Below are 25,963 nucleotides of genomic sequence, written 5' to 3'. Positions count from 1 at the left end.
TGTCCTTAAAATGAGAAAATGCAAATTTCTGTCAAGGGTTTCACCTACGCTCATAGACTCACAGGATATCCTGGGTCCTGGAAGGGACCCACATCTCCTCCACCATAAATTGCTAGCTCAGGTACCACAGGTTCCTAGGTCTAGACAGTTCCATATCATAGCTCATCAGATTTAAGTACCTTTTTTCAACCTTTTTCCTCTCCAGTCTGTCAATTCTAAATCCCTCTCTTTCTGTTTACCTCACTAGCTCAGTGTCACTCTTCTGTTTTGCAACACACATCCAGTGTGGTCTTGCTCAACCGTTTGATTCCTTCCCAATACCAGAATCATTGGTCAGCCCCTCTAATCTCCTTGCTCAACTGGTCTCCTTCTTCCACTGGCTTCCTGACCAAGATGTCTCAGTTGCCTGTCCTACATACTCTCTCGCTAAGACACTCCAGTTTCTACAGCCCTTCTTCACCAATTTCTTGTCAAGTCCTTTATTATTTTTTCTGGTCTCAATTTTGCCTCATCTTGATTGCATTCATTTCATCCCTTACTTGGTCTTCTTCCAGCATTCAGATCAATGGGATTATTCTTCAAGGCAAAAACTGAGGCCCCACTCAAACCACAGATCAAACTCATGGTATAATCAGCATATATTTCACGGAGGTGGAGGCTTGATTTTTGAGTGGCTGGTAGCATATCCACATTGCTTCACCCACACTGGAGTTTCAAGCTGTGTAACTAAACATATAACAATTCCATCTGGTTGGTATTAGCTGTATTGATGAGCTTGTCATTGGAATACTCCACTCACCACACACACACATACACTGATACTTAATTAAATGTAGCTTAGCTTCAGAGGTGTTTTCCTTCTGTTAAAAATTAAGCAAGAAATTAATACTGTGGCATGTTACTTCAGTAGAACTGACAAAACCTTATCATTTAACAGTGGTGCCTGCACAAATAGAGTGGATCATTAATTTCCCTGCAACCCATGCCAAATTCTAAAACTATAAGCTAAGAATGGATGGATACATGTAAGAGAGAACACACGTTTGACAGAAGACAACATGACAATCCCTGGAACTGTCCATCTTGCTCTGCTAGTTACTAAGTTTTCAAATATTGCCGTACTCGACATCAAACAAGTGAATAATCTTACTGAATTTATATAGGCTTAGAAATCAAGCAAGTACAGACCTACAGAATGGAGACCAGCACTATACAAAATACTTTCAAACTTAACTTATGTATACTGTACAGTTTGCGTCTTACAGCTTTCTTCAACTTACATAAATTAATCTAATTCATCTGACACCTTTCACAACACTTGTAAATTGCTCTCCTTAATATTAATGTTACATTGGATCAACAATAAACAGCATGATTTTCATTTAATTATTAGATATGCTGCTCTCAGAATGTAGTTGGTTGTTGTACGCCAAGTGCCAACAGCAAATAATACAGGTTCTTCCTGTTCTGAGAGAAACCAAATCAGAGCATCTTATTTGTTAACCCAGACTACATTAAAAAAAAAAAAAAAAGAAAAGTATTCACACAATTATTAGTGGGATAAAATACTCTGTACAAGTTTCTTCTGTTCCTGTCTTAGAGACGCTTCCTGAAATTCAACAGACTAAAATCAGTATAGACAGAGGACACAATTTGAGAGTCTGAACTGTTTAGCAATGTTTTACTACTATTTATTACACAGACATTTCACTTATTGTGAAATTGAAGCACAATACATTATGTTTTGCCCACTCAAGTATTAGTGGGGTTACACTGCAAAACTTGTCAAAAGCTCTTATATTTTAACCTGGATCAACTCCCTGACTCTCTTCTGTCTCACGGTACTAATTTTCTGAGTTATTTCATAAGCTGGTCTAACAAACCAGCATAACTGAGAATGTGTCATCCTGTGTAGAAAAAAGCAGACAGCTTGGCTGGGAAGTGTTTACATGGATAGTGCTGCTTGACACTTCAGACACAGGACCATAGCCTAACACTTGCTGTTATGAGGTCTCCTTATTTCCTTTACTGGGTTTTATGCTTTAATAGTAAATATGCTTTTTTCTTCCTACAGACTTCAGTCTTCCATAGTGCTATTTTAAGTGTAAATAGCTTTCTTTCTCTGAATGTTCTTACACACCCAATGAGAAGTTAAACCATACCATGGACCATATCAAAAGCATAGTTATCAAATCGATCTTCCTTCTTCAGAGAAACTGTATGTGCCATCATTAATACAGATTACAGTCCTGGTACTGTTTGCTTTGCTTTCTTCCAAGCTACCTGTCCACCTCTAGCTTTTATATTTGAAATACATTTTAATTAATGTTGTTACTTTCTACCTTGGAAAACTCTCACAGTTGCCTTCCACCAAGAATGCCAAGAACAGAAAGTGGCTGCAATGTGTTAGTATTGAAATGCAGATCTCAAACTGCAGAACAAAGAAGGAACTTCTGTCACAAAAGCATTTGATCAGTGTGAGTGATTTTATCAAGAATATCCTTATGCATGAGTGTAGCTCTAAATCGATGAAATAATGGATAAATAAAAACCTCATGTTTTACCCTACGTGCACAGTTACATTAGGAATAACTAACAAAGCTAGTACACAAAGCAGCAAAAAGCAACACTGAAAAGTGGAGAGAGAACGTAGAGGAAACAGTAGAGGACTCGACGCACGGTACAAGTTTCTTAAAAAAGATATGTATATGTAAAATTATTTAAAGACAAGTTAGAAGAAAAAATATGTAACAGGACATGGTATTGGGCAGCCTTAAAAAGTGAAATAAGGACGCTGAAGAAGATAAACATAGCAGAACACAAGTCACACAGACAAGCAAACAGCAAAGGTCAGCATGGCCCAAATAGATGGACGTTGAATGTAAATAAAGTTGGACTATATTAGATTGCTAGTTCTGTGGCAAGCTGCAACCAACCTCTGGTTATGGAGAGAAGAGGATTTGTAAAGAAAAGGGTCACAATCCCACCTTGCTTTTGACCTCAGCACACATAGAGATGAAAAGTAGCTGCAAAACTGTAAGACTCAGTAAACCAAAAAATTTGTAGACTTTCATTTTCATAATGATATGAATATAAGAAATTTGATTTGATGAGGAAACGACCTCATTTTAGGTTCTTACACTTACCTCCTGCCAAAGTATCCAAGGCTTAAGAAAATACGACAGGATCTCCAACTCTGAGCAACATACACAGCAAAATCTTGATATGCAATAAGCTTAATAATGTTTTTTGATTCTGCTGTATATTTTCCTTAGGATCAGAAAACAAAATAGTTTATGATTTTTCCCTCGAAACACAAATGATGCTTTAAAACAGAGAGATTACCAATTTGAGGTTACATGACAAATTAGTGCCATAAAACGAGATTAGACAGCCCTGCCTCCGGTGCTGCAGAAAATGTGAACAACTTGATGTTTTGAGGATCCAGTTTTGGCTCCAAAAAATAAACTTGCCCCCATATGCCTGATGATACCAAGGATGCGGAGAGAGAATGAGAAAGAAAAGTGTATGTGGTGATTCACTATGCAGAAACAGAGATGGCCCTGAAACTCCGCAGGGCAAAACTCCCCCAAGGCAGCTCTCGGGAAGCTTCATTTGGGCGCGGCCGGGACCCGGGAAGCCCCTGAGGAGGCCCGGCCCCGGCGGCGGGGCGAGGCGGGGCGGGGCGGCTGCCGGGGAGCCTCCCCCTCGCCTTTCCCCCGCTGCCCGCGGCCCGGCGCTGCGGCGGGGCCCGAGGCCGGAGCCGCCCGGAGTCGCCCCCATTGCACAACCCGCCCGCGGCCCGCCCCTCGTCCCGGCATTCCCAGCGCCCGCTCGGCTCGGCTCGGCTCGGCTCGGCTCGGCTCGGCGGGGCTCCGCGCCTGCTCTCGCGCCATGGCCGCCTACAGCAAGTACCTCACCGTGCGCCATTCCGCCATCGCCGGCGCCACCACGGCCGCCGCCTGCGCCCTGCTCTGCCTGCTCAACAAGCGGCGGGCGGCCGCGCAGCACGGGTGAGCGGGGCGGGACGGGACGGGACGGGACGGGACGGGACGGGACGGGACGGGGAGGGGGCGGCCCCGGGGGGACGGGGCCGGAGCCGGGGTCGGCCTCGGCCTGGAGGCCCGAGCGGGCAAGCGGTGGGGCCGAGCTGTCGCTCAGGCGCGGCCGTGTGGCGGTGGGGCAGGCTGACAGCCCGCACCCGCAGCTTGTGGCCGCTTCTCGTAGCGCCGAGGGGGTTGCACAGGGGCTGTGTGCCCCTGCCAGCCCTCCGCCAGGCACCACAGCGTGCTCAGGGATGTGCTCCCGGCTCCATCCTTTGGTGGTTTCGGTGTCTTTGGGGATGTAGCTCGCTGATCGCATGCAGAAGGCCTGCTGTGTGCCAGGGGTACAGTTAGATGCTGCGTGGTTGCTAGAACCTAATCCTAGTGCTAAATCTTGATGGTGAAATGGGCTTACCCAACAGACTTAAGTAATAACATACCTGCAGTTAAGCAACAGTCTAGTGTTATTTTGCCTAACTCCTTTCGTATACACGATATCTTTAGAGCTTTGTGAAGTTAGGTAACTTTGTCATATAACATACATGAGTGATTGGTAGCGTAGCCCTCTACAGAATTTGCTACGTTTTGTCGCTTCCATGAGAATAGAAGTGAGGTCCCAAGCAGAGCTACACTTTTATCAAATTCATAGGGAGGGATGGTGTTTCTCAAGTATCTCTACTGATGTTAGTGAAATAACACTGTAAAAAGGTGAAAAGCTATATATATAGAAGGGCTTGAAAGTGGTGAGCTAGGAGTATTATTGGTACTATAATGCAAGATTTTCACGCTTAATGTATGGTAACGATGTTTGTAAGAAAGACAAGGTCAAACAGGTATTCTGGGAGAATCTACTTCAGATTCTTCAGATGAGGAGTGTGCTTTTAAAGAGAACCTCCTGACTGTCCACACTTACCTTGCTCTCCCTTTGTTGAGGAGCACACACTAGATTACAGTCAGTTTGGAGCACATCTTCAAATGTAGATGGAGGCCCAGTGTAGTTTGGAAGTACATTTAGTATATTCCAAGTGCTAGTATTGAGTTGGTAGAGTAGACTAGAACTTGTCCAAAGTCATCTCCCTACCTTTGAAATCTGTGATGTGGGTTATGTCCACCTTTAGTCTCATTAGTTCATGTATTGTTCATTTTCTAATGCTTTGTTGCTAATGTAAGTTACAGTATACTTTTGGAAAGGACTGTCATTGTACCTTCAAGATTGTGCCAAATCTTTTTATGTTCCAGCACACTTGTGCTGGTATATGATACTGACATAAAATAATAAGCAGTAGACCTTCATGCAAGGTTTACTTGGGTTGTCCCCATGACGTGTTTTTGTTGCAGGTCTCCTGATGTTGATCTGCAGGATTTGACAGGAGCAGTGCCGCTATTAGTTTGAGGGTGGTGTGTATGCTGAACCTTGAGCATTAGCCTTACGCTGAAGATCGTTTTTAGAATGCATTCTTACTGGATGGATTATCTAATTTTGCTAGGTAGAGTGTTAAAATCTGAGGTGTTCATATGTATTGGCCATATCAAGCGCTGCTCCAGGATTAGTGACAGCTGGAAAGTGGAGAAGATTGATAAATTACATTCAGCAGTTGAATGGAGTTGAGATGGTCTGACCTGATCTGTCCTGTTTCTTCTATCTGTATTTCAGTCATCCAGATAATTAATCCTTTATCTTTACGGCTGTAATCTTCCTCTTAAGAGGAAGTTATTCTTTTTCCTCAAATCTAGTAGAAAATGTAGTTGCTAAAATAAGTACCATGTGTATCAACTAGATTGTTCCACCTGTGTGTATGTGTTGGTTTGTGCTTTTGAATCCTTCTACAGCGTAGTTCTTAGTGCTGCTACTGTCTTGTGGCTGTAGATTCCATGCTCTACATCCACCATTCAGCTCTTTCAAAAAGAGCTCTGCTGCTGCATGAATGTTGTTTTTGAAGATGTTTTTTTTTTGCCATTGGTTGTCATTCTTTTCTTCGTGTTTCCTTGTGTGGCAAATCTTGCCAGGAGCCTTACAGAATGCTACCTATCAAGACTAGGCGGTAAGTAAGCTACCTTGCCTACACCACTCACCTAGACAAAAGCATCCACTTATTACCATTGCCTCGTCCTCATTTAGTCTCATTAGTTCATGTATCATTCATTTCCTAATGCTTTGTTGCTAACTTAAATTATACCATGCTTTTGGGAAGGACTGTCATTGTGCCAAATCTTTATGTATTCCAGCATACTTGTGCTGGTATATGGTATGGCATATAATAGCAAGTGGTAAACCATCAGGCAGTAATGATAAAAAAAAAAAAAAAAAAAAAAAAATCTCCAGGGCCTAGTGTGCCCTCTAATTTGTGTTATATTTTTTCTCAGAGTCTTTGAGAGAGAGAGAGAAGTTAAGAGAGTATGGCTGGCCCAAATTTATTTACTACTTCAAAAGGGGAAGGATTTTGTCTGGCAATCTACATAGCCTGGATAAGAACTGTATTGTAGCTGCAGCGTGAGGTTGGCTCAGAAAAGCGTGAGAGTAGTAGCAACCTATGGGATAGTTCAGTTTTACGTGTGTGAATTCGTTCACCTTAGTATGTAATGCCAGAAAATGTTGTCTTGTTTAGAGTGAGATGAACTTCAGCTTCTTGAATTCGGAAAGGTGAAGTTGTGACTGTGAGCCTCTTAAAGGCAAAGGTAAATGTTGCAGACTTGAAATTTGAAGATGTTGCAGACTAGTGTTTTGCTGTTCACTTTCAAGTGAATCATGTAAGCGTTCTAGGTACAACTGTAAACTTTACCTGCAAAACTTCTTTGTTCCTAGTGTAGCTTAAATATATATACCTTAAGTATGTGTAAGTATAAATACTTAAAATCAGAATAAGATACACTATTATGTCATGCTTTCCCAGAATAACTTCTTTTTTCATGTCTGCTGGCATGCTGACAATAGTTCAGTATCACTGCTGACCAACATTAAGAAGTAATATAAATATAGAATGCAAATGAAAAAAACACCATATTTTAGCAAATCAAATATCTGTTAAATCTGTAACATAACAAGAACAGACTTATCTTATGCAGACTTCGTTTTGTGTGTTAATTGTGATATGGAATAGTCAACTGTAGAAATTAGAGGAGGAGAAAGAGACAACTTCCACCTACATTTCTGCTGTCAGACAATAGGGGCAAGGTCCAGTACAACTCATATCAAGTAGTAAGGTATGAATAATTAAGCCTTATGTTATGCTAACCTACCTTAGTAGGTCAAAGATCACTTAATTAGTGTTAGTTAGATTAGCTACAGCTGTTCTTCTGTAGTACCTATTACATTGCTCATCAGTTTTGCAGGACTGAGAGGTGGCACCCCTTGTAGTTTATGATATATTTTAACCACAACTTTCTAAAATCCTCCAAAATGGCATGATGTAGAACTGTTTGCTTGTAGTGAATAAGTTGCTAGTATTCCACGTTACTTCCTCAAGTCAAGCGTAGAAATAAATTACATCTGCACTGTTTCTCCATTTGAGTTGCTGTCCTCAAAAAGTCTGGCTCCTTGGAAAAGCTTTCATATCCTGGGAGAGAGGAAGTTATGTGTAAATGCAATTATGGCTTTGGTTGTAGTATTTGCAGTCTTCTTAGAGTTATAAGAAGTTCTCTTTTGAGAAACTGTTATTCTGAGTATATAATGCAGGAATAGGGAAAACTAATTGTGGCATTAGTCAATCCTGATCTTTCTGTAAGCACAAGTGGCTGCAGCACTCATCTGTGTCTGACAATTGAAAAAATCTTGCTTCTGTTTATGGGAAATTACTTGTAAAATCGGTTTTAAAGACTAGTGGTACTATTTTTTTCACTACTGAGTATTAAAGAAAGATTTAAAGAGTAAAAGAACAAAGGAAAACCAGTGGAAGTCAGATCAGGTCTGTACTTTGTCCTCTGTAAGATTAAAAAAAAAAAAAAAGTTTAACGCCCAAGACCTTGCTACTGAGCAAGGTCTGAGAAGATTGGGTTTTTGAATGTGTTTTTAAGTAATAGAAGTACTGAAATAAGACAGAATGAAGTTAATATTTTATCTTTCATCCCCTATGAGCTTTGTCTTAAATGCTAGACATTCTTGCCTAGAACAAGAAGCAGAATATTTGCCTAAGGTTTGATTGCTTCAAAAATAAAATTTTAGTGGGTGTTACATAAAAAGCTGGGCATTGTCTGTGAGTCCCTCCAGAAAGAATTGTTCCTGATTTCTGGGTAGTTTAAAATACAGTACTTATAAAAATGGAGTATGTACTTAGATTAAGTATTTAACACTTACAGGTTTCTGCTGGAAGAGGGACTAAAAGGAGTATTAGGAGGTAGTTAAGGCAAAGAGTTTGGAACTGTAAGATTAGCAAATGAGAATATAGGAGGAATTTATAGTAAACGGCAAGGTGCCGAAACAAAACATTTTAAAAATCTGTTCCTAGACACACTAGCCTTCCCTATCACCTAATATGTCCATTACAATCCAAGGTGATGCCAGAGTATGGATATTTAGTTTTCTGTAAATTCAACTTCTGAAATCCAGGTGTTTTCTGTCCCTCCTGTGTGGGGAAAAAAATGCAGAAGGGAAGAAGAGCATTTGCTTGGGTCTGCCTAAAGCAATGGGAGAGGCTCATTTGTGTTGAGAGGAATAAGCAGAGCTGCTGAGGCAGTGTGCATCGGACAGGGCTGTACACAGGTCATCTCAGGAGGTGCATTGCCCATGTGCCCACCTCTCGTTGGGCTTCCCGGCCTTGGGCCACTGGCAGTGGAAGCAGGCGTGCTGCTGGTGTCACCCGTGGGGCTGCCTCTCAGGTGCTCGGTACAAGCACAGCCAGAAGTGACAAAAACTTGTACAGATGCTTGGAAATGTAAATACAGAAGTTAAAACCTAACAAGTGGCAGTAGAAACTTAAAGCAAGTCACGCTTTTTTTTTTTTTTTTTTAATTTTGTATTTGTATGTGTGAGTTATTCTCTTTTGTTAGCGTGCCTTGTTTCTTTGGATTCGGAGAGCCTGGCTTGAGTGCTTAGCACAAAGGGGCCTGTTCGGTTTGGAGTCCCCAGGGCTGTTTGACAAAAAGGGGGAGGTTATGTTACAGCAGATGAATACACCGCTTACACGCATGTAAAAGCTGTGAAGAGAATCTGTGCTTTTTTGCGAAAAGGTTTAAGAAAGTGTCAAGAAAAACTGCAGCTACATGAAGGTAGGCCTATCCGGAATGGGAACGGGACTGGTCAGTCCACTACTTTATACGTGTGCACAAAACCAGACGTAAAAAATAAAACACCACGCATGCTGAAACATAGAGATAGATGCTTTTTCTGGTAATCCTAAAATCTAATCTTGTAGGGAAAAAACAACTGCCTGGGGGCTCAGGAAACCTGTGTTTACCTGGAGGCTGAGGAGACAGGAGAAACCAGATGACTCGGGTCTACTCCTAGCATTCAAACTGCCTTTGTTTGGAGCCTGGGTAGTTAATTAGTGGTTTCTCTTTTACTAAATTGCATAAAATGACTGCTCTCTATGCCAAATCTAGTGTTAAGAGTGTGTAATAGTGTGAAGCAGATTTCTTCTTCACTTTGCAGGAAGTAGGAAATGAATTACAAGTCTTTTTCCACTGTTGTACATGAGCGAGCGCTACAGCCAAAGCACAAGCTTATGGAAAAACTAATAGCTTTTGCCTTTTTCCTTCATGTTACTCTGTTATTGAGATACAGGCTTCTACTGAAACTGACATTTTCCCCTAGAACAGTGCTGCTTGTCTGCCCTCTGAAATCTGTATAGAAACTTCCCGTGCAGCGAGGAGTCAGCGCTGGGCTTGCAGTTACATAGCTGTCTGTGACCTTCTCAGTCCTCATCCTGCTTGCCTGAATGCATTCTCTCACATTATTTTTGGTTATGCTGCAACCTAGAGCCAAGAAAATTTTTTCTTGGTTTCTGTGTGTGCTCATGGTGTCCTGTGTAAGTGGGCGTGCTTTCAGAGTGTGCCCGTGCTTCTGAGCAAGGTCAATGCCCTTGACCCAAGGTAACTGCGCTGCTGCTGCCTCTCGCGCCGTGTGCAGCGTGAAGCTGTCTGCCAGGGACTGTGCCGGGAGGTGCGTGCTCCGCGGTTCTCAACACGTGTTACTCCTTCACGCTGTAACAGTGCATGCAGTCTTCAGTTGTTTGAGTTTTGTTCAGCCTTTACAACGTCAGAGTGGTATTCCAACTATGAAATGGACTGAAAACTGCACCTAGAATCATGCATGGTCTGCAAAAGACAAACACAAGAGCTGCTTACAGGTAACAGCCGTCTGAAAAGCTCCATTCACCCCTGTAACAGACACTCTTCTTCGTCCTGCATTGAGCAGAAGCTTGGTAGCTGACTCCACAGAAGGCAGGTAGCATGACCTGAACTTTGTGCTTTTTTCCCCAGTTACACACAGCATACCACTTCCAACCCCAAACTTCCTTTTCACCCATCGTTAAACTGGAAGACTTGCTTATCTCATCTGCAATACCACGTGGTTGTGCCTAGCTCGGTGTACGTTGCTTCCGCAGAACTTAAATGAACTTTATTCTGGAAACAGATGGGTAATCCTAGAAGCTGTAATTCTTTAACTTTCCTGTTTGCTAATAAATGCCACAGAGCTATTAGTACTCCTGAGACCTTTCAGTAACTAGATAGTGTCTGGAAGACTTTTCCCAGTGCTTCTCAAATCACTTTCTTCTGCAGTAGTGTTGAGAGTGATCCTTTTTAAGTAACAACCATTGCAGCCTGTTTCTTTAGGAAGAATAGTTTTACTGATAAGGAAATACAGAGGGAAGCACAAGACCAAGTGACCAACACTGACTTGCAAGTTGAAATTGCACAGTATTATCATCTTCAGGTTTTGTGCTTTGCTGCTTCCTTTAAAGTGGGATCAGGTGCCAAATGCCTGCTCACAGTCCTGAAACCATATCAGTTTCTATAAAATACCTTGCATTTTTTTTACCTCATCATGTTTCTTGATGCTGGGGAAAGGTGTTTTGTTGTTATTACCTGCTATTTATTAGGTAAGTACTTAACTATGTGCTTATTTTAGTGAGTTGTTATTTATTCAGTAACCACGCGTATATAAATGACAAGTTTGGCATAGCTGTTAGCCCGGTACTGCTGATAGCTTCCTTGGCTTGCTATATGTACGTTTGCTGTAAAAGCTCTGTGCAGTTAAATAACAGGTAGCAGGCTACATAGGGGATGTTGCTTTCCCTGAAATTTTTTCGTGTGATACATGTCTCGTTGTACTTCTGGCCTTCTCTTTTTTTTTTTTTTTTTTTTTTTAAAAGATGTAGAAACATAGAATGAATTGCAGAATAATTCGGAGTAGAAGAGACCTCAGTGTGTCACTTAATCCAAGTGTGTACTCAAAGCAAGATCTACATTGGAAGTTTGTCTGCTTGTCATCCACTTGCTACTTAGTGAAGCCAGTTATTTCATTACTGTGCTGGTAGGCCTTTTTTTTCTTAACTCTCCAGCAGTACCCTTAGTTTCAGTTCATGTGAAACTCTTCCAGGTGGGAAAGTGGAAGAGCAAGCAGCCATTGGAGATGAGTTTTAAGGAATAATTCTGCTACAGAAGTCTTTATTCCTCTTGTATGCTGACAGAAAAAAAGCTAGGCTTTACTTTTCTACGAGGTTTGTTATTTTGGAGGAATAAATTAGTAGGGCATTTTAATATACAAACTTCTGTGTAGTCTTGACTAATTTTACTGTATTAATTTGTGTTTGAATCATGCTTTCAAAATATTCTATCTGTAAACTGCCATGATTCAATTTAAAATCACATTGTTTTTAAGCTGCAAAGTTAGGCATACATAAGTTCAAAAACTTAATAATTTACTTTGCTGGATGTCCTTGCTTTATGGCATATGCCATAGTGTTTTGGCTTTATTTTTGTTGCTGTAGGTGCTCTTAAGTATTTATTCTTGTACCCTTATTCTGTCACTTTTTTTTTTTTTTGTCAACTAAAACAAGGTCTTGTGTTCTCCTGCTCTCTGTAATTTAACTGTTGAATTCTGCTTTATAAAATCTAATGTCCCAGGGGAACTGTTCTCTGGAGTTTTTTTTTTTTTATAAAGTGTGTAGGGAGTCTTTCTGTTGTAGGGGGGAAGGTGGAAAATGAATGGTGACAGGTCACTGCACGGTTTAGACCTCAAGGTAAAGAGGAACTGAAGTGTGTTCCTTACGGGACATCTGTCGCGTCACTGCTGAATCCAGCATTACTTCCATCCATGCTGTCTGGAAGTTGCTTTTACTTGGTATTTCTCATTACACAGCCAGTCAGCCTCAGGATGTACGCTCTCAGGAAGGTTTCATGTCAGTATCGTGTGGTGGAGTGAGAGCAGCTATGCTGCAGCTTGGAAATAGAGCTCTTCTGCAGTTCGATACTACTCCTACAATTCAGGCAGCTACTAGTTGAATAATTATACGGTAAACTGTACTAACCCGAGCTGTACCCATATCTGGTATCCTGCCACATCACGAAGCATCAGCACCACTTGGGCTTTGAGGCCCACCTCTGACAGGTCCATTAGTTCAAATGAAAAGCACCATTTAACTCAGACTGGAGGGTGGCGTGTGTGGATAGGGTCATCTCTCAGATGAACCTGGCAGTAAAAAGCAGCATAATGTTTCTATTCCAATCAGCCCTTACTACTCAAACATGACTCCTGCCCTGGAGAAGTCACTTGCAGCAGAGGATTTGGACAGCATGTAGCAGTTACCCTCCTTTAGCGCTAAGGTTTGTGATGCTCCAGCACCAAGTCAGTGAGAGGGCTGGAGTACTACAGCTGCATCAATTCAAATGACAGAGATCTCTGCTGCAACAAGATATTCTTGTTGCATTCTTGCTGACTAATTTGGTCTTTAAATTCAATGGGAATGGAACCACAATTCTCTCACACAAACTTGTACAATAGTATAATGGGGTCTGGAGTAGCGCCAGTTCTCAGTCTCACTGAAGAAGTGAGACTTTGGGAAGAAAAGTTCTGCAGTTTATTCCACGCAGAGCTATGGCAGAGTCTTTTGTTGAAAGCCAAGTAGTTTTACTCTGTAAAGTAACAATGGACTAGTTTTGTTAATATTGAGAACAACTTTATGGAGCTGCGTAGCCAGTTACATCTAGACAATCCACAGATCAGACATAAGATTGTTTTCTGTCTTGTTTTGAGCTTACATGATCTTTTAAAAAGGAAAAGCATTGTTAAAGCTCTATTTTCATCAGGTTTTCAATTTACAAATACTTAGCATTTACAAATATAAAGTTTAAGATAAAAATTAATTAAATGTAAGTTCACAAATATAAGATCACTATTTCTAGACAATTCTTTTCCTTTGAACTCATCTGAAACTGATTGTTCATTAGTCACTTCAGCTACCGAATTTTTCTCTACAGCTACTATAGGAAAAAGTGTTTTAATAAATACATCAAAGGTTTTCATCTGCCACAACAGTTCTGGGCCCCATGTTCCTGATATTACTGTTTTGATGTATTCACTCCTGATCCTTTTAAAGGAGCAATAGTTGTATATTGAATGTTGTGACTTCAAACATTGGCTAGCCCTGAAGCAATGAAGGTGGGATTTATGTGTTACTGCAAGTCATGAATCATCCAGAAAAATACCCACTTAGTTTGATCCTAAGAGTACTAAGAGTAACTCCATAGAGTACTGCTTTTCTCCTTGTCCCAAACCAGATGTGATTGGACGCCTAATCGGATCCATACTTAGGGCATTTTTAAAAATAGGTTATTGTTCTGTACCTTGAAAAATTAACAGATGTGTTGAGGAGGAAAGAAGTTTCTAGTACCAGCAGTCATCTCTCCTGTCTGCCATCTACTGTCTGTCTTGTTCTTTGCTCTGTGTTTTGCACAAGTAGTCTTACAAGATTTTTATCTTCTCCTCTCAGGCGTATGTCTCACCATTACCTTTAATTAAGTTCTTGTTAAACTGGCATCTCTTCCTTCTCACTTTTCTGGTCTCTTCTTTTCTCATATTCTGCTGCCTTGCCTCTTCCTTCCTTGTAATTAAGTTACTTTTCTTCGTTGGTCAATAGCATTCAGATCTGTAGTCTAATCATGGCAAATTAAACTAGCCATAGTTTCATCCTAGGTACTTTGGTCATGGTGCTTTGAAGCACCAGTGCGAGGTGCTGGTGCTGGCAGAGGTGTGGGGTAACGGGTCACAGGGCAGCCTGCAGTTGTTTCGATGTTGTAGGCAGAAGTACAGCGCCTTACTTGGTTTCTGCTGCCCTCTCACTTCCTAGGTGCTGTCTTGCAACTGTATGAATATTGCAGTTTTGAGGTCAGCCTAATGATAATGTTTTGTACGATATGGTAGCTTACAACATAATATGGGTAGCTCTCACTTTTAAACTCCATAATGCATAAACTCTCCCTGTGGCTTCATGTGCTTATTGGATACTTGAATGGTCAGAAAGGAAGGCGAACTGGAACTGTATTACACACCAGCCTGCGTTGTTATAAAAGGGGAAAAAAGAATACCATTGTATTTTTGGATGATTGTTTAGTACGAGTTGATAAATGTTTTTCCTCTAATTGCTCTAGAAGACACAGGGAAAGAAAAAAGGGCAGAAAGAAAACCAGCTCCCCTTCCATTGCGCGTCTTTACGGAACCTTGGTTTCACAGGATCTAACTTCTTTCCCCCCTGCAGCACAGGCTTATGAAAAAATAATCTTCACATGTAATAAAATGAGTTATTTGAAAGTAAAGTACCATGCAAAACAAATCTGTTTGGCTTGTGTAGATAGTGTGAAACATTGAAGTTGGATTGCTGAATCTGCATTCATGTAATTTCATTTGTAGTCACTGGAACCTCATAGCCATATGAACAAAGTGTGTTACAGGCATAAAAACACTGGGCATTCAGGCTACAAAAGACAAGGTGAAGCCAAACTTGGAGATGAAAGAGGTAGGTTTCCTGCATGAAACCAAGTGGCAGAAGGGGTAGCATTTCATGGAAACAGTATAGAAGTAGCATGTAAGTCTGACACAAAGGGTAGTTGTACTGTGAAGACACTGTGCTGCTTTGGAATAAATAGATAGGGATAAAATTGCAAGCTTTTGTTTTTGTCTCCTGCATGTAGAGATCAAGACTATGAACTTTGTACTAATAAAAAGTAAAATACTTTATTTTTCTTCTACAGTAAAAGAAGTGGAAAACAATCACTGCAGAACAATGAGGTAACTATTCCTTCATGTGATGTTATTGTAGTAATTTTAAATGCTATTGTTTTTTTTGACTTTCAGTCCCAACAGTTTTATTTTGGACACTATGATGGATATGATGCAAATGTGGCTTGCATGATACCTTCAGACTTGCATTGGTGAAACAAGTAGAGGAATGAAATTTATGCAAATTTCAGCCATATGTGATTAGAGCTTGATGTGTACCATGTGCTTTTTCATCTCTTCGTGCTTTATGAATGTTTAAGGACTAGTTTTGTAAGTTTGTCTACATGCTTAGCAACAAATAGCTGCCTGTAGATTTGGTAGCATCTGTAATTGCTTTCTATTTAAGACGGGAAAAAAAAAGTATGCAACGTGATGTAGTCTGACCATTTCTAAGAAGTAATTCTCATAGGAGGTTTGGCATTTTCATGATTTGTGTGTGCTCATTTATTTTCAAAGGAGTGTATCCCTTTTAGTCAAGTTTTTTTTTTTTTCCAATGCTAAAATACAACAGTTAACACAAAGGGCAGAGCCCATGATTAGAAGTATAGAGTCCTGTCATGGTATGAATTGATAACTGTTCCAAATACTTCAGTCTTTGCTGAAAACTGGAGAAGAGGCTTGCACTGGGTATTTACTAACATGCATGCAAGTATCATCATGTTAGCTTCTCGCCAGACCTTTACTGCAGTATCTGCCATAAAGAATTGATTCACAGACCAATAGCTATTTTACAAATTTTAATTATCTGTCTGTTATTCCTAACTATCTTGGATGTAATTGTACTCAATGAGGTATTAAGAGTGTAAGGAAATACCTGTGGGAAAGAAAATACTGGAATTAATTTAAGTTCAACGCCAAGGTAGAAACAGGGAAGACGTGATTAAAGAGGAAGGAGAATAAGTTCAGCTCAAACGTCAGGTACGTTTAGCCAGGTATCCCTAGAAACGTTGCACATCAGATACCACGTTTGTCTTTTCTGTTCCAAATAAAGCAGTGATTTTGTAGTGGGATGCTTCATACAACCTAGACAGCAGTCTTTGTTCGTTGGACTGGCTTGAATTTGTGCATAAAAATTCTTAAAATATTTTTATCACTTACCGTAAAGCATCCTATCAGAACAGAAGTTTTATCTGTAGTTTCTATTCATACATGTTTGTTTGAAAGGGACAGAGCTCTGGCTGTCATCTTCCTATGGAAAACAGGCTTAGGCTTATTCCCAGAGCATTCAGAGTAAATTGGTGCTTGCTGGGGCTCAGAGCTTACAGTTGTTGCATCTGAGAACAGCAAATAAAAAGATTAGCCTGGACCCTCTGTGTAAGCTTCTGGGGTTTAATAATACTTGGGAATTGGAGGGGAGTGGGAAAAGAGAAAAGATGAGTGCTTGATAGCATTGTCCAAATTGACTAATGGTGAAACAGAAGCTTTTCTTTCTACTTTCCTTGTCTTCACTATGTTTCTCTAGGTTTTTCTTTCGGATTCCATGTTACAGTGTTACTATGGATACTGAAAATTTCTGTTTCACACGCATCTTGGGTAGCAAAGACAGCAGTATTAAATTAATAAGACAGGGCTTGTTTTAAGTACACACATATGCCCTTTTGGTCTGTTTTCAGGACTGAATCCTTATGTCACAACTGTAGAAGAAAAAGAAAGAAAAGATCTGGACCATTACTTTATTAAAATACTCAGTTGGGACAGGAGATAGGGCTATATGATTTAAAAAAAAAAAAAAAAGTAACTGACACATGAAAAAGAGGTACTTGAGTGTGGGAGGGGGTGGTTTAAGTCTAGTAGATTTATTTCTCAAAAGCAGTGTAGTGCACTCCCAGAGAAGTAAAGGAATAACAAATGCTTGGTCCACTTGAAGCATGTTACTGCTATATAGTCAAGGATTTTAAACTGTTGATGGTCTAGAGAAAAGATGGAATACATCTTTAAAAATACTGGCAGATGATGTATTCCAGAGACACGCAAATTTAAGAGAGAGCAAATCGCATTGTAACCTATAATTGGATGTTTTAATGCTGTGGCCTGCATTGTTTGTGTATTACTTTTAATGTAAAATTGAAATACAATTTAGCATCATGGCAGCTACATGTATTTCCTATTGCAATTTGTTCTGGTGGCTTAGTTCTTAGCATTTCTGGTAGCTGTTAAGGCATACAAACCTAATTCGTAAGTTTCATTTAACTTGTGTCTTAAATCGGCAGGAAAACTTGCAAATGCTGTAGAAAGAAAGTAGCTGTAAATAATGAGGATAGGGAAAGTATTGCATAATTTAAACTTACTTTACTTGTTTTACTTGTTCTATGTGGAACAGAAAGAGGGAAAGAAGGAGCGAGCAATGGTGGACAGAGTGTTTATTGCAAGAATATGTCGAATTCTGAAAATAATGGTCCCTAGACCACTTTGTAAAGAGGTAAGCATTGCCTACAGTTACAAATAAAAATGAGTAGTTTTGGAGTCACGTTTTCTCTTGCAATTGCACTAGATTTTAAGTGAAAACATATCTTGCTTGGATAGGACCAAGCTGTAATACATATTTTAAAATAGCAACATAACACATACATACAAAAATCCACATTCATGTTTGGTTGTTAGATAACTAAAAAGTTGCATGTTAGATCACTAAAGGTGCAAAAAATTGCAAGGTAAGCCATTGGCTGTCAGCGAGTAACTATTGCCTGCAGCATATGTTCTAAAAGAGCATCCAGGTTTTGCTTGATTCAATGCAAGGTGGTTCACTTCTCCCTGTAAGTGCTTCACATCTCTAAATAGTGTGCTGTTCGTCCATAACTTTGCTTTTGTAACTTACGTGTAGGCCATCTTACCATGAAGTCAAATTGTCCCTGCAAAGAAAGTCTGTTAACAGCATTTCAGGAAAGCTATGCAAACTAGAATTTAGCACGATAAGATTGTTTGCCTCAGGATCTTAGTCATGGTTTCCAGATCACTTAAGTTTGCTTTTAAAAAAAAATAAAACTGCAACGTGGATGAAAAGGGAGAGCTCTGACAGCTCACATACGAAAAGGAAGCACAAAGAAAGTGGAAGCAGGGATGGACTACTGAGAAAGAGCGTAGAGATATTGGGCATGCCAGGTTGGGGTTTGGAAAGCTAAAGTTCATGAGGAATTAGAACTAGCAAAGAGATTTGATGGACAGCTAAGAAAAAATGTGGTGACTCTTATCCACTGTTTAACTTTTAAGTTTCTATTTTTGTACTAGACAGGTTATTTGCTGCTTATTGCTGTGATGCTGGTAGTCCGCACGTATTGTGATATTTGGATGATTCAAAATGGAACAGTCATTGAAAGGTATCTATAAACTTCGTTAAAATATTCCTTCTGATGTATGACAGGGAGTGTAGACTGGTTCAGACATTTTATTCCTTCCTTATTGCTTTAATAAGCAGTTGGAAACACATATAGTCATGATTTTAAGGGGAGAGAATTCTACTTTGGAAAAGGAAAAATAAATAATTTTTGAAAGTGCCTAATAGCAGAATAATTTATTTTTTAAGCCAAATTTACCTCTTAGTAAATGATTTTTCAGTCTTTTCGTCACTTTGTGTACACTGACTAGAGGGTACTTTGGAATAGTGGTATAGTAAATTTCCAGTGAGGTCAATGTACGGGTCATTATAGATCTGAAACAGAATTTTGGGCTTTTTGAACTACATAGTTTTAAAGTTCAAAATGACATAGTATTACAGGAGAGACTTGTAGAGTTTTGTAGAATGGATATTGATTCTTTTCCGTGATGCTCTTCTGTGTGCCTGTCCCTGCCTTCTTCCCTCTACCATTTTGCTTCTTACTTTTTTGTTTTTGCTTTTTTAGAAGAAAAAATATCTCTAAATTTATTTTTTTCAAGTGTTAGTGTGTTAATTTTAGCTTGAAAATTTTCAAGAAAATGAACATGCAGTTGCATTTCTTTGGGAATGCTTTGCAGATAAGGCTAAAAAAAAATCCTTTTTTTCTTTTAATTAGTCACAGGTAGTTGTTGTTTAGCTGTGTATATCTCCTGTCCACTTAAAGGGATTTGACAACTGGTTATTATGCAGCAATTGGTACGCTCTATTCTCTGTTCTCAGTTTTGCTCCTTATTACCCTATTTTCCTTTTTTTTGCCTTTTTCTTCTCTTTCATATTTTTACTGGGTTTTTGTCATACTTCTTCAATTTCATACATTTATCAAACTTGCAAAAAATGAGTGCTACTGCAGCACCCCAGCCTGACCAGGTCAAAGAAGGAAAGGAACTGGTGGTATTCTGTGACCTGGTATTGCTGAGCCCTTAATGGGAGCAGTTACTGCAGGAACAGAAGGCCGATAGTTGCTTGCATTGGGTCAGTTATCACTTAACTTACGGAAGTTTGTCATACTTGATCCTCCTAGATGTCTTCACCATGTTTTTTTTTCCTCTGCTATGTGGTCCACTGAGAATTTGTTCACCTAAGAACTAGTTTGTTTCTTTTGTAAATAATGCTTAGCTTATGGTTGTTTGCAGTGCTATCATTGGTCGCAGCAGAAAAGATTTCAAGAAATACTTGTTCAACTTCATTGCCGCAATGCCTGCTGTAAGTGTTTTTTCTTGTCATTCTTTTAGGAGAAAATATTTTAAATGTTAAGAATTTGAGGACAAGACCTAAAATGAGTGTCTCAGAATCCATAGGAAATTGTTGTTTTACATGAGGATCTGTATTAAACAGATTGCTGAAACATCATCCAATCCACAGAATGCTATTATGCAGAAAAAGTTATGTCAGAAAATGCAATGTAGTTCTAGGGTGCTTTTGATACCGTTGAATTGATTTCTTTAGTGATTTCTTTAGTCTTCAAATTTTAAATTTCTTACAGCTTTTTCTATTTTTTTTCCTCACTATCTTTCCTTCAGCATGTCAACATCTTACCCCTGCCACATAAAAGTAATTGTTACTACTGAATAGATAAAATCTATTGTAAAGCAGGTACATTAAAATTAATCGACTGTTTTACAGTCGTGATTGTTAAATGATCAAGATATGTTTATTATATCTTTATCCAAGCTAAAGATATGTTAACTGAATGTTGGTTTATATTAGATCTTTTGATGTGGTGAATCCCACTGAGAACTGGAGTTGTCAAAAATGTAGGTACAAATCAGTGGTCCTGCAGACACTGTATGGTTGGTGTTAACAGTATTGTTGACTCTAAGGGGACAATTTACCTGCTTCATAGTGTTTGCATAATCTATGCTGCAAACTGATTGAGCTAACTTAGGCAGGAAGATTTAAATACTGAAATACTATCTCTTTGTAGATTTCCTTAGTGAATAACTTCTTGAAATATGGTCTAAATGAATTGAAACTCTGCTTCCGAGTAAGACTCACCAGATACCTCTATGAGGAATATCTAAAGTAAGTAGCACCTTGTTCTTAAACCATTAGATATTAACTAAATTGATCAGAATCAAAACAAATCATTTTAAGCCTATAGTAAGAAAGTAGCATGGTGCTTAGTAGCTGTATTGTTTAGAAGAGTCTTTTGATCACTATTAAGGATAAGTGGTTTGTCTAGGTTTTATATGGCATGAGGTACAAACACAGCAGAGTCTGCGTTTTGTCAATGGGACACAAAAAGTACACACCATACTGCTCCTATTAGTAGGTGAAAGTAACCAAGGGACTTCGGGAGTTTATTTAGCGGTAATAATCCTGCAAACTGGATTGGATGCATGAACTGCATGTAGTAGCTTATATTCTTCAGCACTGAGTTTCGGTTGTCAAGTATGCTGATGAAGGGTTCATGAAGATTTTTCTAACTCTAAATGCAACACCAGTGCATACAGCAGTCTGGAGCTGAGCTTCGACCAAGACAACAACTGGGAGCCTAAACAGTTCTGTAGGATTTAATGTGGATCTCTTCACACAGAAGCATGAGCGATGTTGACTCCATACAGTCATAAAATGTCTGCACTGCTTTCCCCCTTATTGTGTAAGAGGTTTCCAAATATTTGAGACCCCAAGATACTGATTTTTTTCCCCCTACCTCTTAACTAACCATTGTTTTGTTTCAGAGCTTATACATACTACAAAATGGGAAATCTGGACAACAGAATAGCTAATCCAGATCAACTCCTTACCCAGGATGTGGAAAAATTCTGTAACAGTGTCGTGGACCTGTACTCAAACCTTAGTAAGGTAAGTCTTTTCAGAGAGAACTTTGAGTAATAGGTGTGGATGCTTGGAACCTTATTTGCCTGGGGTATAGTGCTGAAAAAAGGACTGTTTAAAGTAATATATTGTAATTTTTCTTTCTCTCCGCAGTTTCTGTGATCTCCGCTAAAGCGTTATTGTTGATCGTAATAATTTTTCATAAATTTTCTTTTAAGGAACTTAATGCGTTCTTTTGCAGTTAAACAGGGATGAGTATACTTTCTCAACTAGTTAGATTTCTGAAGAAAAACAATTGCTCCTTTTTCATTAAGTGCAAATATTATTTTGGCCAGGGAGGTATGGCTGAACAAGCATTTCCCAGTGTTTCACATGTAAACCTTTGTTTTTTTTGAGATAACAAAATAAAAAAAAAAAGTCTAAAAATGTCAGCAGTATTGTTTCATGCTTTGTTGTTTGTACAAGTGTAAAGTAAAATACAAGTTAATGTTTTCAGAAACTTTTGGCTCCAAAATCTGTAGATCAAGTGCTCTAGATTTGACAGAGAATACTTTGCTTTCAAATTGTAATATTGTTTCTATCAGGTACATGACCAACTATATGGCATTATTTTTCCACTATATTTCTCACAATCATTTGTGTTAAGAGGAGGATGTAGTCCAACTTTATGTAGGTGGGTAGCAAAGAAGAAGTTATTACAGACTTAAAATAGCAAACTACTTTGTTTATATAGTATGTATTTTGTCTGATGCCCCCATTCCTGGAAGTGTCCAAGGCCAAATTGGATGGGGCTTTGGGCAACCTGATGTAGTGGAAGGTCTCTTTCCCCCCTGCTGGGGGGAATTGGAACTAGATAATCTTCAAGGTCTCTTCCAACCCAAGCCATTCTGTGATGTTCAATTCTTGAATGAATGTTGTCAGGAAAGTATGTTGAAAGTCCTTTTGTTTTAACTGTGTGTGATGGGTTAACTGCAGTACTGTGCTGTTAGTGCAGAGTGATAGCTGTTCTTGGGGAGGTAATAGTTTCTGCACCACTTTATATTCATATTACATTGGTGTTCTAATGCTTTTTTTTCTGTGCATCTGTTACAGCCCTTCTTGGATATAGTTTTGTATATCTTCAAGCTCACGAGTGCAATAGGAGCTCAGGTAACTTGAGAGTTTTCAGCATTTTAAGTTTTCCCTTTGTTTGTACCTGTTTCCCTTTGGTTTCCCATTGTATCTGTTTGGAGTCTGAGGAGAACATTAGATGTTAATTATAGATTGAGCTATTTGAAAGGATGTACTAAAATACTAATTTATGTTTAATGTTTTGAATGCTTTAGTGCTTTCTATCTTGAGGCACGCAAGGTAAAAACAACTTGTGGGCAGTCAACTATCATAAAACCCAAGAAAGCTCTTCAATTTCTTCTAGCAGCTACTTGGGAATCCCTTTAGTACAGTACTCTTCCTGACTGCTTATATCTTGCATGAGTTTAATTAAAGGGAGAAAATAAGTTTCCTGTTTCTTTGCAACCTCTGTAAAGGGGAGCTGTTCTTTGCATCGAGCTTAATATGCTTGCTGATGGAACATATGAGGCAGCGTTAGGATAGCAATTAGAGACCTTGTGCTGTTAAAAATGTTTCTTAAATGGCAGACTACGCAATGTTTAGTTTGCTAGGAATCTTTTCCAACATGAGAAGAGTTGTAAGAATCATGCTCTTGGGCAGGAGCTCTGTTTCTTGTTTCCTTGCTTGCTCCATTCATATATATCTTACATATTCCATGTATAAAAATTTCCATAAAATCCTGTTATTTACTACTGTAATCTGTTAAATTGAGTTTTTATGTTGTACCTAAGTAATTTTAAGTAGGGGAAAGATGAGGATATTTTTTAAATTGCATGTGATCCACAAAACTTAATTGTAAAATCAAAACACCAGTTTCTGTTAAGACTGCAGTCTACAGACTTGCAGCCAACATCATTAAGCTCTCAGCTAGCATTTCTACAACTGCAACCATTTCTTTTAAATAGATAAGAAAAATAATTTTAATGTGTGTATGGGGGGAGGAATACATTTGTTATCTTTGGATTCTAGTCTGCATTTTTGCCAGCCAGCATACTTTGTTTCATTTGGTAAATGTAGAGAATGCCAAAGAGCAATAGTTGTTTTTTCCCTGGTATTACAAGGTTACTGAAGTTCTTTAGCTTGAATTAAAACAACTATTTTAAGTAATAATAGAAATCTAATGTTACTGAATCCTGTATCACTAGGAGGTCATCTTTCCTTTTAATGAGTCAAATCATTACAAAAATTGTTTACCTTAGATTTCTGATAATGCATTTTTTCAAGGCTTCAACAAGTAGCAGCTCTTGGGCACGTGATGTAGATTTCGTAGTAGTGGATTGCAGTAAGGCTTAGCTGAATCTAGGTAACTTTTACAGTCTTACAAGACTTTGCATTGCTTTCCATAATAGGTAGTTTCACAGACAGTTTACATTAAATGCAGTTTATGTATTTGGCTTTATTCCATGCCACTCTCAGTAATGTTCAAGCGTGTTATGGCTTAGGAGACTTATTTTGCTGTTTGGGAGCCCTTGTGTTCTGAATCGTAGGTTCCAGAAGAGATCCCTACCAGGACTGCTCACGAGAAGCAGGAAATGTTTTAGAGATGTATAAATCAAAGAAATGAAGAGGGGATTGAAAGAGCAACTACTGTGGCAACGTAGTAAAAACAACAAGAAGTGGGTAGAAATGAAGGAGTGGAAATAAGAAAGGACCAGGAAATTATTAGTAAAATTAGTAGGGAAAGTAGGAGGTGGAGGTTGCACTGGGTGATGATAAAAACTTGAGTAGAAGACTGGGATGAGGAGGGTATTTGGGGACAGGGAATTAGGAGGAAGAAAGCATTACCTACAGCACAAAAGAGAAGGAGCGAGTTGGGAATTGTAAGAGGTTGGTAATGCAGACACATGGAAGGAAAGTATCAAGGAACTAAAGCTTTCTGTGCATTTTGGGTACAGATGTTGCACTTGAAAGCATTAGATGGTAAGTTTTTTATTCTTTTCATATTTACAGGGTCCAGCTAGCATGATGGCATACTTGATTGTTTCAGGGTTTTTCCTTACACGTTTAAGGAGACCAATTGGCAAGATGACTATCATTGAACAAAAATATGAAGGGGAGTACAGATACGTCAACTCACGGCTTATTACAAACAGGTATAAACTTACTTGGTTACCAAGATATGCCACAGAATTACTTGGTCAGTTATTATTGTTAGAATATGGTCTGAAAGTCTGACACAATCAGTTCTGAGCGAAAGTGTTTACATCTTTATGCAGATTATTATTAAATAATTCCTATTTTCATTATATTTCTAATTTGAAAGAAAAACTAGCTGTAGTACAATAAACTTATGTTTTATTGTGAGAAGATACAAGTTTCAAGTTTCATTCTTGTTTCAAGTGAAAAACAGCTGTTTGTGTTTTGTAGTTGACTCTGGCTGCCGTTAAAAAAAGTTTCATTCTTTGTGTCTTTCTTTAAAGTGAAGAAATTGCTTTCTATAATGGAAACCTGAGAGAAAAACAGACCATTCACAGAACTTTCCGTAAACTGGTAAGACTTTATCTTTCAAAACATTATAAGCAAAACTGCGTAATTTTATCATGGTGAGTCATAAAGTTTAATTTACCATTTTTCATTGACTTTCTCTCAATTCTTTCTCTGTTTGTATATCATCAGGATTTGTGAAAGGATAAAGGCTAGAGAAAGGTTTATCTAACTCAGTCTCAGTTGAGTTTATTGAAACAGCTGATTACATACTTGCAATCTTAAAATCACTTCAATTATTGCCAGCTTTGCTTTAATAAGTTTCTGTGTACAAGTTGGTACTGTGATTTCAACTACAATAATTATTATGCTATAAATGTACTGCATAAGTAGTCTTTAAGGTTCATGTCAGAAGAAAGGTGATACTGTGTAATACAGAAATGGATCTTGGAAATCTGTAGTATATGAGTTCTTGAAAAGTTGTCATATACTAATTTCTGTAAGAGTTTGTTGAATAAGAAACAACTGTATTAAAAGACTTGCATTTCTTATTCTATTCAGAATAACTGTTGAATACCAAAAATGTAGTGGGATGAAAGTGGAGAATGTAAAGGAAAAGTTGAAAATTGGAAATGTCCAAAGTGTGTGTGTCAGCAATAATAGTTATTCAAACTCTACTCATAAGTCTCCTGATTAAGTCTTACTTTCCAATTCAATTGTAGCTTTATTTTTTAACACTGATTTTTGTCTGTTCAGCACATTAAAAATTAAAACATTCCTATCTTGCTGTTCTGTGTGTGTAGGTCTGCCTTGCCTTTGATTCCTCTTCTCATGCATTTAGAGTATGTGTTCCAGACTGAAGGACCCTCTTGTTTATTTGTTCTTCTACCATCTTTTTCCTTAATTGTTTCTGTGTTTTGTTTTGCCATATTTCCATACTTTGCCCACTTTTCCTTTTCTTTCTGTTCTTGCTGCACAACTTTTATGCTTTCTTTCTCATTCTGTTGTATGTGTTTAATTTAGAAC

General features: G+C 38.7%; 1 protein-coding gene across 1 annotated transcript in view; it reads left to right on the top strand.

Annotated features, from left to right (window-relative positions):
- The first annotated feature begins 3,825 nt into the window (after positions 1-3,825).
- ABCD3 (ATP binding cassette subfamily D member 3) overlaps positions 3,826-25,963 on the top strand; it is a 29,931-nt gene continuing 7,793 nt past the window's right edge. Inside the window, exons 1-10 of the mRNA XM_032192040.1 lie at positions 3,826-4,013; positions 15,228-15,264; positions 17,576-17,674; positions 18,481-18,569; positions 19,759-19,828; positions 20,550-20,647; positions 21,307-21,430; positions 22,496-22,552; positions 24,464-24,606; positions 24,934-25,003. Coding sequence (XP_032047931.1) covers positions 3,895-4,013; positions 15,228-15,264; positions 17,576-17,674; positions 18,481-18,569; positions 19,759-19,828; positions 20,550-20,647; positions 21,307-21,430; positions 22,496-22,552; positions 24,464-24,606; positions 24,934-25,003 — 906 coding nt within the window. The 5' untranslated portion in view covers positions 3,826-3,894. The remainder of the gene's footprint in view (positions 4,014-15,227; positions 15,265-17,575; positions 17,675-18,480; positions 18,570-19,758; positions 19,829-20,549; positions 20,648-21,306; positions 21,431-22,495; positions 22,553-24,463; positions 24,607-24,933; positions 25,004-25,963) is intronic.

This window comes from Aythya fuligula, chromosome 8 (genome assembly GCF_009819795.1).
Source record: "Aythya fuligula isolate bAytFul2 chromosome 8, bAytFul2.pri, whole genome shotgun sequence".
Taxonomy (NCBI): domain Eukaryota; kingdom Metazoa; phylum Chordata; class Aves; order Anseriformes; family Anatidae; genus Aythya; species Aythya fuligula.
This window is presented reverse-complemented; position numbering and strand designations above follow the sequence as displayed.